Source organism: Platalea leucorodia (assembly GCF_965183815.1).
Source record: "Platalea leucorodia genome assembly, chromosome: 1".
Taxonomy (NCBI): Eukaryota; Metazoa; Chordata; class Aves; order Pelecaniformes; family Threskiornithidae; genus Platalea; species Platalea leucorodia.
The window spans coordinates 153,897,927-153,915,385 of NC_138823.1; the positions used below are offsets into that span (position 1 = coordinate 153,897,927).

The 17,459-nt window shown below is 39.6% G+C and overlaps 1 protein-coding gene across 10 annotated transcripts in view; it reads right to left on the minus strand.

The window, feature by feature from the left end:
- CUL2 (cullin 2) overlaps nt 1-17,246 on the minus strand; it is a 73,160-nt gene extending 55,914 nt beyond the window's left edge. For 5 of the 10 annotated variants that reach the window (XM_082314479.1, XM_082314470.1, XM_082314476.1 and 2 more), the window contains exons 1-4: nt 17,046-17,246; nt 13,475-13,613; nt 7,193-7,295; nt 5,172-5,293 (exon numbers count right to left, since the gene is read on the minus strand). In XM_082314479.1, coding sequence (XP_082170605.1) covers nt 5,172-5,293; nt 7,193-7,295; nt 13,475-13,593 — 344 coding nt within the window. In that variant the 5' untranslated portion in view covers nt 13,594-13,613; nt 17,046-17,246. Of the gene's footprint in view, nt 1-5,171; nt 5,294-7,192; nt 7,296-13,474; nt 13,614-16,041; nt 16,130-16,828; nt 16,919-17,045 lie in introns of those variants that run through there. The other 5 variants (XM_082314477.1, XM_082314471.1, XM_082314478.1 and 2 more) reach the window with 3 other exon arrangements.
- Between the last annotated feature and the right edge of the window lie 213 nt (nt 17,247-17,459).

Genomic DNA, 17,459 nt, shown 5'->3' on the forward strand with positions numbered 1-17,459 from the left:
CCTAGATCGGGCACCCCTGCAAAGACCTACCTGATTCAAGCAAACAGTGAGTGGCAAGAAGCGAGCAGGCAGAAGCACTCGTGGCAAGAACTTCACCACACTCTGCCTCAAAACCAACACCAAATTTGCCCACATTTCCTCTTCCCTTCCCCTACTTTTACCATCAACTTCCAGAACCAAGCGGAAGCAAATAACTGCAAAGGAAGTGCAAACAGTATAATCTCAAGTCAACTTCTCCCCTGAAGTCATAAACCATTTTTCACCTTGACTAACTACTTCAAACACTTCATCTGTGTTTCTTACTTTTAGAAGACAATCCATAAGGTTCAGCTGTAACTTACTGTGGAGACAAAGATTAGGCATGAATTGATAATACCGGAAGTTACCCACAGACTGGTGCTACTATTGAGATATAACCTTCAGGTGAAAATTTTAAATACCTGATCACACAGCTGAGGCCCAATTACTTGAGGCTGCACCTGTGCAGACTTATGGCTTACTGTCCAATGAGGAAAATGGCAAACAAGATGAGAAAATTCAGGTTTGTTTCCTTTCATGGCATTAGCAAAGCAATATACCTTTTGGTACCCAAACCTCAAAACACACCCACCAAGCTTCCACTCCAGAAAGAGGTTAAAAAGTTTGGAATTTAGGAGAGTGTTACAAGGTTCATTCAAAACAAATACCTACTTTACAGTGCAATACTGAAAGACAGTGTTCCATCTAAATTAACAATATCAGGAAAATGTCTGGTACATGAATATTTTTGTGGGCAAATTTTTCAGTATAAAGGACTTGGTAATTCAACAAAATAAAAGGATAAGTTCTTTTACATGGAATTTAGCAAAAAAATAAACTGCAAAAACTAATTTAACAATTATTAGCTAATTATTGGGACAGGTTACCTTGCAACTTTCATGTATTTGGTACTTTTAGATCAACCAAGAACAATACTCTAACCACAGATGACTATTCTAGACACAGTGACCACATTCCCAAAGCAATGTTTCCACATCTCAATAGCCCACAGTGTCCTTGGGGGGACAGACTTCGCAAAGCCTTGTCAGAAGGATTAGAAGTATATTTTTTTTCTTTTAATGTTCTATTTGGTTTTAGTAGTTTGAATTACACACTCCTGGATAAAAACAAATATTAGTGTTGGCAAAATAGACATTGTGAAATTTACCTTGACTGTAATAAACCTAAGAGCATACTTGTCTCAAGTCAGCTCCTGGTTATCTTCTTATGTTCTCCATGATAAGCCCAAAAGAATTTACCTCCTTTAAGTCTTTGTCCATCCATGATATGACACCACAAAACAACACAGGTGATTATATATATTTCTGGAAGTACCATACTTTTTTAAGCAAAAAGAGTAGATGCCCTCTATTCAGACCTTTTCTTCCTCCAAAAGCTCTCCAAAGATAAAGAAGGAACTTTTGAGTAACCAGTTTTTTTTCCCATCCCTCCTCCTGCCCTCCTTCTACACGCATAGTCAGACTGCTACACCGATCCCCAAAACGGCACGCGAGTTGAGCTCACTCTTCTGATATAGGAGGAAATAAAAAAAAACCCACCATGTAACTAATTAGCTAGGAATAATTATTACAGTTAGTTTTAAGAAGCATTCAGGTTGTTTTTCAAGATTTTCTTCAACCTACCACTTGCACAATTAAATTGCTTTGCAAGCTACAGAATGTGTATGCAACCACATGACAAAGTTATGAATGGGTACATTACTGTACAATAGGAATTAGCAATTGTATCAATGTTTTCAATAATTTCCATGTGCATTCATATGGTCAGTGGTGCTAAATCTATCCAGGGACCAGTTACGAACAGCGTTCCTCATGGGTGGACACTAAGTTAGCAGTTTGTCTTGAGGAGCTGACAGTAAACCAACTACCTCCTTGGCTGCCTTAGCAAGAGTGTATCAGCAAGTCAACTGTTCCCTCAGCACTTGTGAGGACATACCTGGAATATTACGACCAGTTTTGAGTACCTAAATACAACAAATCTGGACAAATGGAACAGCACAGAGAGAGCTCACTGAAATAGCACGGGTGCAGGACATAACAGACATAAGATGAAGATAAACTCTTCTCACAGGAGCACAGAGAAAAGACAAGAAGCGATGGACACAAGCTGCAGCATGACAAATTCCAAACAGACGTACAGGAAAATTTTTCAGAATTAGAGTAATCAAGCACTAAAACAGGCTGCTCATAAAGGCGGCAAAATCTCTGTCCTTGAAGGAGCTCAGAATTTGACTCAACAAAACCTTAAGCAACCTGGTTTAACTTTGAAGCTAGCCCTACTCTGAGCATAAGATTTAAATGAATGACCTTCAGATGTTTGTTCACACCTACTTTTTTCTTTTAAAAAATGTTTCAATGAAAACATGCAATGGTGACTTCATAAGAGCTATACTAAAAGCAGCAGAACCACTGTGCTTTATACAAGCAGAATGCTTTAACATGTCTGGTAGTGTACACATACAAGTGCTCAGCACTGGGAATTTTCATAATCCAGTATCTGTTCTGATTCACTCTTAAGCACAGATGAAGTATTCACTGGTTTACAGATCTGTAAAATAGGGTTGAAGTCACCTACCACAATTTGAGGATTAGCTAACAAATGAAAGCCATTTTATTACGACAAAGCACTGCAGATACTAAAATTTTGTGAATCCAACATCCGTATCAAAATGATGAGACCAATAATAAATATCTGATGTGGAAGTAAACCTCTCTACCAAATGCTATAACCTAAAATGAAGGCAGTTGCTTCATTGGAAGAAGTTTCAATAGAAAAATACCATTAATGTTAGGTATCAAAAGTTGATGGGATTTCTTGTTTGTTTAAATCTTCCCCATATTTATTAAGTTACACAATTAGCAAGGAAGACTAAGAGCAGCAGCTTCTTAACACCGAAAAATTGAGAAGGGGACTGGAACTAATACCAATTTGAATTGTGTTACAGGTTACTGTGATACTATGCTTAGAATCAGAATACAAATTACTCCTCTCATGACAAAACTGGATAAAGTTTAATCCTGAAAGGGAAGGAAGATGTCTCACATAAAAGTACAAAAAGAAAGAGAACTAAGATTAGCCTAAAGAACTAAAAATTACTATACATTAATATGCTAGTATTATTACAAGTGTTTAAAAAAAAGACAGAACAAAGCAAAAGCTGCACTATGTGTGTTTAGTTTTCAGGATTTTACTATGAGCAGATTTTAAAACTTCAGCTGTTTGTTTTTGTTTGGTTGGTTGGTTGGTTTTTGTTGTTGTGGTTTTTTTTGTTTGTTTGTTTGTTTTTAAGTAATTTAAATTAATTTCAATTTACTGGATAAGAAAACCCTCCAGTTACTTGAAATAAAGGTACACAACCCAGATTTTTTACACATACGATTACCTATGAAAACAGTTACAGCACCAAGACACTGATAAGCCCCAATGTCCAGCATTATTTTAATCTATTATGTTTATCATCAGAACTAACAAAAACAACTGAAGAAGCTTATTTAACGTCAAGTGTTCCTTATTCCATCAGTTTTATCATCTTGGTTTAGTCAAGCATGTATGGGATTTTAGTTTTCAAAGTGAATCCAAATTTGTTTTCCTAGCAAAACGCACCCAGGGGGTTCGTTGGAAAAAACCAAACCAAAACCAACACCAAAGAAAGAAAACATTTGACTGCATTGCCAGTCACATGATTGGTCTCACATTTTATAAACTTTGCTCAAAAGTAAAATGTCTCACATTTTAGTAGTATTTCAAATACTACCTATCAGGGTAGAAGGTTTAAGAAGCAGAGACACAAGCCTATTTAAATTTTAAAGGAATCTGTTTCAAACATTAAGATTACTAGATGCAAAGATTAATCAGTTTTCACTGCTGAAAGAATTATACAAATTAGATTCCCAGATACAACAGTGTTGACTAATTTATGGTACTTTTTTGAGAGCAGGCATGCAAGTAAGAAAAGAACTCCAACTGCTTTACAAAAAACAGAATAACTTCTTATAGTCTCAGAAGTACTTTCAGCCAAAACACTCTCTCAAAAAACAAAAAAAGTGACATAACACTTAATGAAGTGTTTCCAATGCATGAGTCATTATGACTCTACTAATCAAGCACTGAATTATTTCTTGACTTCATGTAAGAGGGTCTTTTAGTTCTCATTACAATGTACTTTTTTATTATTGAAGAGAAAAATCATACTTTCACAAAGTCGTACCCCTCAGAGACTTCTAAAAGATAGTATATGACAAAAAACTCAGAATTTCAACACAAAGAAAGAAGACATAACTTTGAGGTAAAATTATGTCCTAACAGAACACCTGACAAGTACGTTTTCTGGACCAAAACACCATATGCAAAGCAGGAAGAAGAGTCAGAATGGGCAGAGCTGGCATGAAATAAATAACTGCAGAGTTTAAGAACTTGGCTTCACTGATATATGAACACCACCCTACTGAGCTTATATATATGTACAGGTTGGTTTGTGTGCATAATAACTGTCTGGAAAAAATGCTCTAGCTTGGCTATAATCTACTGAAAACAACTGTAAAATTGATTGCCTGTAGTTACTAGTCTATTAGTTTCTGAAGTTCTCAGAAAAGAAATGAAGAGAAATTTTCTCTCCCTCTCCAATCCTTTCAGTTCAAACATTCACCTGAAAAGACAAGACCCAAAGAAGACATAGCCTTGTCTGAAAAGTTATTCTAGAAGGGAAAGCTATGTTTTTGCTAATGTACATGGCTAAGCTTTGAAACAAACCATGTTGGTTCAACTGGACACTTCAGTACAATGCCATCCATGTAGAAGAACACCTGGAATTATGAGCTACTTCACTGCAGGGTTGAATAGCACCAACATATTTGGCACTGCAACGTCAGAAACAACAGAGGTAGAATATATTAGCAATGAAAGAATAGTAGAAATCCTCTTAGATAACAACTGCAGCAGTAAGGAGCAGTGCACAGAAAAACTTGTTGGAGCATTATTCCTTTTTTCTCATGTTCTGCTACCTTAACTATATTCTCTCCAAAACTGACCTGGGGCATATTCAGCTATTGCTCTCTTTAAGCAACATTCTTAGACTTAAGCTGCAGATCATCATAATAGTTTCAAAAGTTTAAAAACTCGTTTGCAAAGCTTACCTGTATAAACAGTCCATATAGTCTGCCCCTTTGCTATACTCTTCCCAGTATCTGTGATACATAACCAGTACTTGTTCTTCAGCTTCCAGAACTCTCTGTGAAGGAGGACACACACACACATGCTGCTGAAATTAGTATGAACATAGCATACATACATAGAAAGTTGTAACAAGATCATAATTTTGGAATAACAATCACAGATTCAAAATCAAGACCACACCTAAGCTTTAGCCAGTCGGAAAATAACATTGTTGCAATGACTAGAAAACTACCAAATCTTCATACTACGAAGTTCTGGTAAGCCAGCTACCTGAAGTTGTTTTATTTTGCATTTAAAAAGAACAATCTCTATAACGTATTATTTTGCATTCGTCTTTACAGAAGTACTTGCTTGAATAAGCATGGTTCATATTCTCACATCATACTGGTGGCATACCTCATGTAACTGCTCCCTCACTGACAAAGATCAATTTTAAATTCATGCAGCCACATGCACACTATAGGAATTGCTTAACTATAACTGCTTAATATCAGTATGCCTTACTGGTTAGACAAGCCCTTATACTTACCAAGAATCCTGGAAGAAAACAAGTTTAACAAAGCACAGATTTGTGCAAACTTAAACATGTCTTAAGTTCTGTAAATCTAGGCCCAATCTTTTGGAATTTAAGTGAATCATCACCTAAGAAGTTGCTGATGTACTGAACTTCTCAAAATATATTCATACATCAAAGGAATAAGTTCAACAATTTAAACAAATTTGTATGATTTGTGAAGGAGGATGAGATCCTAGGAATTCAATTATAATTCTAGCTAGAGTGTGTAATTTTAAACTCTGGCTCAAGCAGCAAAGAAGCCAATGCAAAAATAATGTAAAAGAGGAAAACTAGCAGACAAAACAGAATTGAGAGTGCTTACCTCTGCAGGATGATTTTTGCAAAGGTTTTCCAACATTATTTCCAAGACAAACGGCGGACAGCCAATTTAAAAAAAACAGATGTATGCTTTCTGCTGCTTCCCACAGCTTCTACTGTGCAGGCACCTGCCTGATTATCCTAAGTGAGCTCATTCAGCTCACTAAATAAATGAAGAACAACTTCTTTGGCTGAGTTGTCTGCCAGTTTAGTGAACTCATTTAGTCTACTATAGTGTCAGAGGTATCCTCTCTGCAACCAGTGGAATTACCCGTTAAGATACCCAGCCTACCTTGTCAAATACACAGGTACCTAAGCTCAGAAAATAGCATCAAGCCATTTAGCAGTACTATCCAGAATTTGCAATTCTTCATTCCCTATACAGACACCAAAGACAGGCGGACATCTTATTTACATCTATTTCTTTTTACTGAAATACAAGGAGACACTGTCCATCCATCCTATATATTCAACATGATGAATCATGATTCTGTTGAAATTCGGTGTCTTAGCTGATGAGACAGAAGTTAATTCACAGCTATATAGGTATACAAGTATTGTTATTCGTCATAATAAATAATTTGTTATTACTTCCTCCTCCCCAAGAATTTTTGTTATTTTATTTCTCACATATGTCAGAGGTTTTCTTGAGTAGCGTATATACAATCAGTTTCCAAGACACTGGAGTAGACACTTTTACACTCTAACAGAAGGCTAATGACAAACTATAGCACATTTGGAAAACGAGGACATTTCTGTAACTTGTTTGATTATAAGCATTCAACAGAAAAGAAAGAACTTAACTTTTCAAGCCAACAATGAATATTTTATATAAACCATAATTGTTGGCTTAAAAAAGAAAGTTCTTTCTTTTGTGTTGCATATAGACAGATATCCATGTATCTGTCTACATAGCGTTGTGTGACATATGTGTTGTATATATCAGATACATAAGATTATATATATTCTGTCTCTGGAACTCTGTCATCTGTGATTTAGTCTCATAAATCTGCATACCTTCACACATACAAAACAAACAAAGTGCCTCCCTAAAGTCAAAAGAGGACAAACAATACCTACACGTACATCAGTAACTGTATAGGTTACCTTGTGCAAATGGCGTACATGATTTTCCAAAAAAATTTTAGTCTCGGTATAAAGTCTCTCTCCAAGAGGTTCAGGATAGGCCACACACAAAGCATAAATGTCTCTGGGCTCAGAGTCAAGGTTTGTGTCTGCTTAAAGTGTGAAAACTTATCAACAAAATTTAAGATTTACAGAACCTTTTTTTCCTCACACACACATTTTAGACCTCTTTACAGTTGAGCACAAAAGATAAAATGGATCATTTTCTGATACTGGTATAAGTCCCAATTTGTGAAGAAGCTAAGTTTTCAGTGTCAATAATAAATTTTAAGTAGTAGAAAGTGAGGGAATGTTAGAGCTAAGATCCTGGAACTTCTGGTAGCCCCACACTGACATGGCTTCTACCACTTATTTGCCTTCTATGAATAATATATCTCAAAGTGAAGATTCATCCAAAATTCTCCCTCTGTATCTGCAGCCAAAGTGAAATTGAGACTCTCTTCAGATAATGGAAAGAAGCACTGATTAGATTAAGAATGTGATTAGCCAAGTATGGAGCAAAGCAAACACTAAGTGAAGCCAACTTCAAGTTTTCCTCCCCCAGGTCCAAAACCATTTACCGCCCTTGCATATTCCCCCCCAAGTACACAATTTTGTGGGACACTGGAAACCAAGTCATCACAATGGCGGTGGGGATGCAAAAAACTTTGTTTTATTTTTAACCATTATTACCATTTCAGTAACCCTGTTTAGATCACAGCCACTCAAACCAGTTATACTTGCTCACTTAAATGGGCAGCAGCAAACAGTTAAAACCCTTAAGGTGGTTTTGTCCCTGAAGTACCTTGCAGAGCTATACCTTTGGTTTGTAAGGTTTATATCAAGCGACTTTTTTAAACTTGATACTTTGTCAGGAAAAGAATTTATGATTAAGAACTTTGCTTTCAGTAAAGTCAAGCAAGAATTAAGTCAAGCTTCAGGTGAACAACTGTGGGAAATAAACTAGTTCTGCAAAAATTATTTAAAAACATCATGCTTATCCACTAAGTCTAGGCATTTTATGAAGCCTGCCACACTACAAATAATGATTTAGTATAGATTACCTTTTAAGGTAAGTGCTTTAATTAAGAAAAGACAAAAGATCAGCTTCCCTCTTTTCTTAAAGAAAGCACATGCCTGTGTAAAAGGAGGTACAAGACATAAGAACAGTTGACAAGTCACCTGCTTAGTCTACAGATCAGCTTCAAGCTTTCATCACACAGTTTTTCCCGAAAGCATGTTTCATTTTTTATACAGAAGTACTACTAAAAACAGAGAAGATACTGATGTAGGACAACTAAATGGAAAAAGCCTTTATTTGGCAACTCTAATCTCGGAGAGCCTAATCAGAGTCTAATCTCCGGTAGTTATTTCATCCATATAGATCATCTTTATCAGAATTCTCCTCGAAATGGCAAGAAGCATCAAAAGGAAACCGCAAACAAAACAGGCAATATTCACTGCTTTGTAACAGTAGCTAGCATTGCATTACACCAACTTACAAAGTTATGACCAATAAAATATCAAAACAAACTATTAAATTAGCAGTGAGGAATGACAGGTTTTCTTAAACAGATTGTAAAGAACAATTGTTTTTCACACGTTCCCCCCGCCCCCAAATAAATGCTGTCACTCCAAGGATGGTCCTTAGTCCAACCCATCCTCCATATCATTCAGATCAGAAGCCTCTTTACCATGCAAATTAGAGATTTCTGAGAAAGCAAATTCCAGAATTAGAAATCTTTGTAAGCTACTCACAAGCAAAGGGGACATGACTTTTCTCTTTAGATCCACAACTACACTATCTGAATCACCAAAACTGTTACGGATCTCTGCTGCAAGAACTTACTTACTTCAAAGTTAGAGGAAACAGGCAGTCTTCACCACAACAGCACAAGAAAATAATAGTGGCAGCTTATCTGATGAAAGCAGCAAACAAGTATCTCTGAATTTATCTAGCCTCTGTGCCCTAGGCTTCAGTTAGGAGTTCAGATGACCTGACTGTTGTAAACAAGTTTCTTAGTTGTCATAAACCTATTTAATAACGAAAACAGTATCTGTACTCCTTCATGAAAATGCACATCTTCCCTAGAATAAGGAAACGCATGTTTGGAACAGTCGCATTTTCTTGCAAATGAAGAAAGCTGAATCTACTATTCTTCCTTGACATACAACACTCAGTTTGCTGAGTGTTGAAATTAAACTAACACCTTAATCACAGAATCACTTCCACTGGCACCTCACATGTTCTCCTGTATCAACCAAATGATAAAAATCAACAGCAAATTCTATTTGATGGATACTAAGTTTCTCTGGATTCCTACAAAAAAGAGATACCATGAGTCTCAAAAACAGATTACGGAATAGCTTTGCTACAGAAACTTCATATTCTTGCTCAATTTGTACTAGTTTATTCATCTAACTATATCTTTCTGTCCAGAATCCAAATTTAAGTGTAGTGTTCAAAGCATTGTGAATCTCAACAACAACAAAAAATCTTTGAGGGGAGATGAATCATTAATCATCATTGGTATTTTACTCCATAAACTTAAAGCACATTTTTTCTGTGCTGCTGTCCATTAGAAGATCAGGAAGAAGCCTTTACTGTTCAATAATTTATCTTTAATGGTGAAAGCCATCTGTCCTTCCAGTTCAGCATGCAGTTTTGCAGGGTGAGAATGGTCAGAGGAAGCTGAAGCCAAACTGCTGCTTAGGGGCCTTCACTCTGTGTTGACAACAAGAACATCAAAAGCCTCGTGCAATTTAAGTGCTCCAGTAGTTGCTATTTGAGGGGCATTACCCATCAATGGGAAACTGAAGCAATTCCAAACTAAGGGGAAAAAAGAAAAAAAGACCATCAACAAGAAATTACTGTATCTAAGGCCATAAAAGCTCACAAATATTGTCCTCAGGGTTAAAAAAGTATGTAGTTAAGAACATATGTTAGCAGAAGGTTTTGAATAGATCTTCTCTGGAAGACCGAAGTAGCGCTTTTGGAAAATTTCTGTGATTGTTGGTCTGCCTGTATAACAGAATCAAAATTCATAGAGCACTTGAGGACTCACAGTTAGAAAGAATCATAATCATATGAACTTTATTTACTGTTCCTGCTCTTTGGGTTGGTTCTTATGTTAAAGATACATGTTTAGAAGTTTCTGGTTCATCATAGGATCCTGGTAAAATGCAGGATTAGAGGAGGGAGAACAAACATGCAGGAAAATGGAAAAAAGCAGGTGGCCATGTTGCATACTTTTAAAATAGTTCTGTTTGCAGTACGGCTACCTTCCCCCCTGGGTACTCTTCATCCTACTGACTCAGTTGGTGGAAAACCCAAGACAACAACAGGAAGATCCTGATGTTCTAGCCGTTCAAAATAGTTCTACTGCTAAAAGATAGTTATCAAAGTACAGATGAACTACCACTCGCTAATCAAGCTTGATCAGCCTCTTAACTTAAAGAGCACTCCCTAGCCTACTGAACAGTTAGAAGCAAAGTCTTAAAAGTTATACGAAGCATTCATAATAACCAAATTATTGTAAAAAATACCTCAAATAGAAAGACATAACCGTCACTCATTTACCAGACAATGAAACAACTCCAGAAACATTTCTTTCTGCAGAGAACCTGAAAGGAAATCTGAAGGTCAAAGGTGGCTCAAGATGACTCACAGTTTAAATAAAGTGACATATGGTCTTTCAAGTGATCTTTTCCATAAGATTTTCTCTCTTACACAATTGTGGTTCCCAGCTCATTACCGTTCTAGCATTTCAAGTTTGAGATAAGCTATATTTAAAGATAAACTATGTTAAACAATAAAATTACCATCAGAGTTACAAAGAAAACATTATATTCAAGACAAACAAGTTTGGGGATGTAATGAGGCAAAAATTAGTTCTAGAAGTGGAACTTGCACAGTACAAGACTCTCACCCCTAAAATACTATTAGTCTGCCTACACCATTCGATCTCAGCTGTCTCAAGCAGCACAAGAGAAAGCAAACACTTCTTAGAATACACTGCTGCAGACTGAAATCATGATTCTTTGCTCTATCTTACCCTTTGTTTCCACATCACTGTTTCAACTATAGAGAGACAACAAAGATCAAGTGGTACTCTAATCAGTGAAATAACCCATATGAATTTCATTAAGACATAGTTCAAATCATCTGTCACCTTTTTGTTGTGCTTATTAAGCAGCAAGAAGAATAGTTAATATGACATTTCCTTTAAATTCCCTGTAGATGTTTAGAAACACATTACTCCAATTAAATTGAATTTAACAGAGAATAAAAAGGTAACAAAGAACAAGATGTATTTTTTAAATGCCACATCTTCCTAAAATATATCATTAATACTTTAGTTTTCTTTATATATTTAAAACCTGGAAAAAGCTTTCATACCAGCTGTATAGAACTACCACTTTCACCAAGTTGTTGAATACTCAGTGAGCAGTTTGTGTTAAAACATAGTTTGGTTAAAGGCAACAGAAGTACTGAACAACCAACATTTAAGCTGGAAGTTACAAGGCGCACAAGCTCCTCAGGCCATTCAGCCATAGAGAATAAGCCAAAAGGCTCCTGCCTATGCCAAATTAGGCACTAATAGTGCCACTTTCCAAGGAACATAATTAAGAGATGATAGTAAGTAAGGTCTTAAGAATTACATGCCAAATGATTCTTCCAGGACTGCTTCCCGAGTCTGCTATTCATAAGCATTCCCTTTCTGATGTCCAATCAACTGGAGTAAATCCCAAAAGAGGATCAGCAGCAGACTTGTGTACCAGGCCCCCACATAAGAAGTTCTAAATGAAACAAGTGTGACAATATCTCATTCGATTATTATTTTAGATTTAAATCTATTTTAGGTGCCCTTGTTTAAATGTTTAGAGTTTTAAGCAACAGAAGTTAACCACTTGTTGAAGACTGAAATATGCAGTTCTTAAAAACTGCTTACAAAGAATGACTACGGCACAATTTGTAAGCACATAAGTGCACAACTAATTAATTCAAAAAGTCTGTAAATTTTGGAGTAATTTGAACTTGACTCCAAGACCAGGTGAAGAGTCACGTCCCCAGAAATTAATTACAAAGTTTTAAAATTAAAGAGCTCCTTAAAGATTATTGCACCATAGAACAAGGCTCCACAAGGACTATGAGCAACTAAATTTTTCTTTTATGTATTTATACACATGCACACACTCAAAACATAGGCACATGGAAAAGCAATTCTGAGAAGTGGTAACACATTCAGAAAGAGAACAGACTTTAGAGTCTAGCTCCTGCACACAGAACAAGCTTATGTTGTAAAAATCTATGTATAAGGATCTTCTCAGGAGGTTCTTTTTTCATCCAGAAGAATTAACAAATCGATAAATAAGTCTAAACCATTCTTCCCCCCTATAATTAAACCAAACTCAGTCAAATTGCTGCAGAACAGCTGCAAAGCCTCCTAAAATTCTCTAATTATTCACCACGCTGTAATGGCTAATGAATGCATAGACACAGGGCACAGTATAACTGGTTAGAATAGTTATATTTCTTTTACAAGAAGTTCACTGAAACTTAAATCTTGTAAAAAATTACAAGTCCATTTTACACATAAAATGCAAACCTTTCACTACAACAATATATGTACAGCTGTGACTTGAACAGCAAGACCATATGATCACAGCTAGAAAGAATAATTATTTTTAAACATAGCCTAACTGTCAGGAATAGAGAGGCAGTAACAGTGGAAGGAAAGGAAGGGGTTTTTTATAAACCCTTGCTATAGAAATGTCTAATATGGTAGTCATCAGTATGCTTACAAGTGCAAAATAGAGGGAGACATCTTTAAACAGAACAACCTAACCCCTCCTCACACCCTCCCCAAAATTAAAGGTGTGCATTCTCTGTCTTAGGTGTTTCCCCTGCTACACACACACTTAAGCATAAAAGAAAAACCCATTATCAGAATAGGGGAAATTCAATAGATGTACTTTTGTCTACAGCTATAGCATAAGCTAAGTATTAGAGCTACTAAAAATGAGAAAAACTCAGACCGGTTTACTTTTTATTACCATGGTGATTTTCACATAAAATACTTCCCAAATAGGCAAAATTTCCCATCCCTTTCAACATATCCACTGACCCACAGGCTTAATAACTGATTCAACCTTACAAGGGGCTTCTGATCAAGACCACAGAAATTGTTATATAACGCAGGCCTCCTCCATGCTAAACACATCATACAAGCACATTAAGTCAGATTTTCACTTAAAGGATACGAGAAGCGATCGTTCCACGTTGCTCTTTCAACATAATCCAACATAACAACAGCTTTAATTGTTGTTAGAAGTTTGTTCCATGTTTCATCAAAGTCAACTACTCGTGGTTTCAAGGACATTGTGGGGCTTTAGTGTTAATCTGTAGAAGAATTAAACGTGTCAGACAACATTGCACAATCATTAAAAAAAAAAAATACATTTCCTTCGATTTTTTCAATTTAAACTTTGTACACTGTTGCACCACCATGATACAGCAACACAAAGAACACGCACCACTGCTTCGCCAGCCTCCAAAATCAAGCTCACAAGCCCTTATTTTTAACCTTACGGAACATTAATGTTGCATGAATGGCCTATAAGATAACACCAATTTATCTAAAAACATCATACCTCATGAAGTTCATCACCTTACCAAGCTGCCCGTTTAACAGTGCCATATGAAGAAAACAACTTTCCTGTAAATTTTTGTTTCTTCACTTTTATGCAAAGACTGTTTCAGCTGTATCTGAGAGAATTCTGGGCAGAAATACACTGAACGTATTACCAGAATACTGGAAATTACTACTGTCAGTTTGTAGCCTATGTTCACCTCAAGCTTTCGTTAGACATTTTTGGTGTTATATTTAAAAAGCCACAAAACCCGAAAGCTCTGATCAGGATGACAAAAAGAAAACACATCTAAACACAGAGCATTATGCAGAGCTTGTGCAGCTTATTGCACTGCGCAGCAGGTCACACAGTGAATTCTTTCAAATAAGACATGGCTTGAAAATACAGAAGCTGTTTTAGTTATTTCATATCAAAGATTCTAGAAGAGATTCACTGAAAGAAAAACATTAAATTACTGAAATAAAACCAGGAAAAAAGTAACGTAATTTTTAAAAAGAGGTCCTGAGAGACACAACTGTGAAGGCCTCTTCTTTGTTTCTATTTGTCTCTGTCCTATGCACCTAATCTAGAAAGGACCTGATGTGTGACATTCCATGCACAAAGCAAGGCTAGTTCCTGCGCAGAAACACGACATTGTAAGACTACAACAAAAAAGTGGAAAGAATACTTTTATTTCCATTTCAAATAGATGGACAAGTGACTCTTAAACTTGTCTTCTGAAATTTTCAAGGTCAGAAGGGAAAAAAAAAAAAAAATAGTGACAAACAGACTTTTAGCACAAGAGGCACACCTCTATAAGGGAAAGAATCAAATGTTATGCTAAAAAACTACTTAGCAACCAGCTTACTACCTTAACCGCTACTAGCTCTTAATTTTTCTCAAGTGGCAGATTAGTTCTCTCAAACTGCATGATATATAGCTTCTCAGTTTAAGAGAAAAAAAAAATCAGATGCAACTTTTACACTGTATGCATACAAAATGCCACCCTGACTAACCAAGCTCCTTAACTGCTGTGAATTCAGGAACCGCAGAGGGTTGTTCTTCTCTACCTGCAACACAACAGCTTCCGTTCAAAATGTAATCAATGTATTACCCAACCCACATTTGCTTTGATTTCATAAAAAAAAATCAGTAGCAACTAAGTAATATTGAGGAAGTGGTATTATCCTAGGTTTTATGAACAGGAAACTTTTTTAAGAAGAACTAAAGCTCAGTAAGTGGTGCATAAATACTTTCAGTCCAGCAGAAACATTTAAGTTATATTTGCAACATGGCTAATACCACTTTTGGAAATAATAAAAAAAAAAAATCTTCAATCCATGTATGTCAGTAGCAGCTTACTACACAGAAAATCAGTGAGAACTGACAAAACAAATAGACATTCATCAAAGAAAGTAAGGTGAAAAACACAAACTGATGTATGTTTCAAAGAAACATGAACCTCAGTAGAAGTAAACAACAATAGAGCTCACTTCCAGGAGCAGGGAGGGGGGGAGAAAGAAAAAAACAGTAGTCTTCTAAAAGCTCTAATATTATAAAAAGCTGTAAAACACAAGAGTATTTTCAGCTGACCCCAAGAAAAAAGAATAATGGCCCACAAAAATTTTAAGAAACCTAAGAAATTCTTGTGGTAATGAAGTTAGACTTCGTTGAGTGTTATGTTGTAGGTTGCTCTCTCTGAAACACACTTGGTACCTCCAAGGTAAAAGAACCATTCCTTCACAAATAAGCAAAACTGAGGGGAGGAAGGAAGGAAGGGTGAAGAAAAAGTCCTCCTGACAACACATCACACAGAATCAGTAACACTGCGTTTAGAATCACCAAAACCTAATATCTAAAGCACTATGCATCCATATAGTCATAAAGGTATTCTGGGGTTAAATAGTTTAAGACAGAGCTGGCTGTTATTTGGCATTCTCTTACAGCTTTCATGTCAATATGAATTTAAACCTGGTTTATAGACACGTTAACAAATGCAGTATAACTTTTTCTGTAAGATGCTGGGGTTTGGGGGGTTTGCTGTGCTTCAGCGTCTGCAGCACACAAAGCTCACCAGCTTAGAGTATTAAATGTCTGGTACGCATGCAAGTAACCTCCATGGCAAAAAATACAGTAGAGCAGAACATCTACCCTTGGGTTTATGCTATGCGGGGGGGGAGGGGAGGGCCAAAGCATACCTGTTTGACAAGCCCTAAGGTAAGCAGATATTGTTGAAACGTATTTACACGTGAGGATAACGAAAGAACGTTGCTTCCACCACCTCGTTCTTTGAAACTTACTGCTGTCATACTGAATATATTTGTTCACGCAAATAAATGTAGGTTTTTGGCCAGCGTCAAAACATTCCCCAAATTTCCAAACTATTTAACCCTCTCGAGAAACGGTGTCAAAGCTGGTGGTGTGTGACCAGCCAAGGGCAGGAGTGCTCGCGTCCAGCATGGGAACAGCGCTGCCCGCCCCCCCCCCCCCGCCGCCGTGCCCCCGGCCGGCAGCGGCGGGCGGACCCCGCTGCCCACGGCCCCCCGCGGCGGGCGGCGGGCAGGGGACGGGCGCTCCCCGCCTCCCCTCCCCGCCAAAACAAAAGCGAAACCGGCCGAGGAGGCAGGGCGCAGCGCGGAGCTGACCAGCCCCGCCGGAGCGCCCGCACCACACCCTCCCCGCCGGGCAAGGGCAGGGCCCGGCCCGCGCCCCCCCGCCGGCCCCCCGCGGGGGGAGGGCGCTGCCGCCCCAACGGCGCCCAGGGACGGGCGCTCGGGGCGGGCCCGGGGCAGCGGCAGACCCCGGCGGGCAGGGCCCCGCGGGGCGGGGGGCCGGGAGGCAGGGCCTCCGCGCCCCCAGACGCGCCCGGCCCGGCCGCCCACAGCGCGGGGGGACGGGGACCGCCGCCTCCCCCGGGAGCGCGGGGCCCCCTCCCCTCGGCCCGGCGGCGCTCCCGGCCGGGCCGGGCCGGGCGAGCGGGGTTACCTGGCGGCAAGGGGCCCGAGTCAGCGACGCCCGCCCGCCGGCCTCCCTCGCTCCCTGCCCTGCGGCCGCGGTCCCTGCCCCGCTCCGTCCTCACAGCGCTGCCATTACCCAGCCGCTCGCCCCTCGCGCCCCGCCCCTCCGCCGGCGCCGCCACTGCCGGGGTCGGGGCGCGGCGCGGCCCCGCGCCCCCCGCGCTGCCGCCGCGCCGCTCCCTCACCCGCCGCGCTGTGCGCCCCGCGCCGCCGCCGCCGCCTTCGGGCTCTCCCCGCCGGCGACAGGAGGAGCGGGAGCCGACGGGTCCCGGCGCACCGTCACTTCCCGGCCCCGCTCCCCCCGCCCGAGGAGAGGGGCTTGGTACGGCCCGCTCTACGGCAAGCGCGGGCGGCCGCACTTCCCCGCAGCGGGCCGGCCGGGGCCGCAGGGCGCATGTCCCGGCGGGCCCCCGCGCAGGCGTTGCTCCCCCGTTGGTGGCGGTTTCCCTTCCGCGCATGCGCGGCGCCCTCCCGCTGGGGGCGGCGGGGCCGGGCCGCTGTGCCGCCCGAAATGGAGTCGCGGCGGGCGGAGGGGCGGGTGGCCACTGCACCGGCCGTCGCTCCGATGCCGTCTGCGGCTCCGCAGGCGCCGGGGAGGC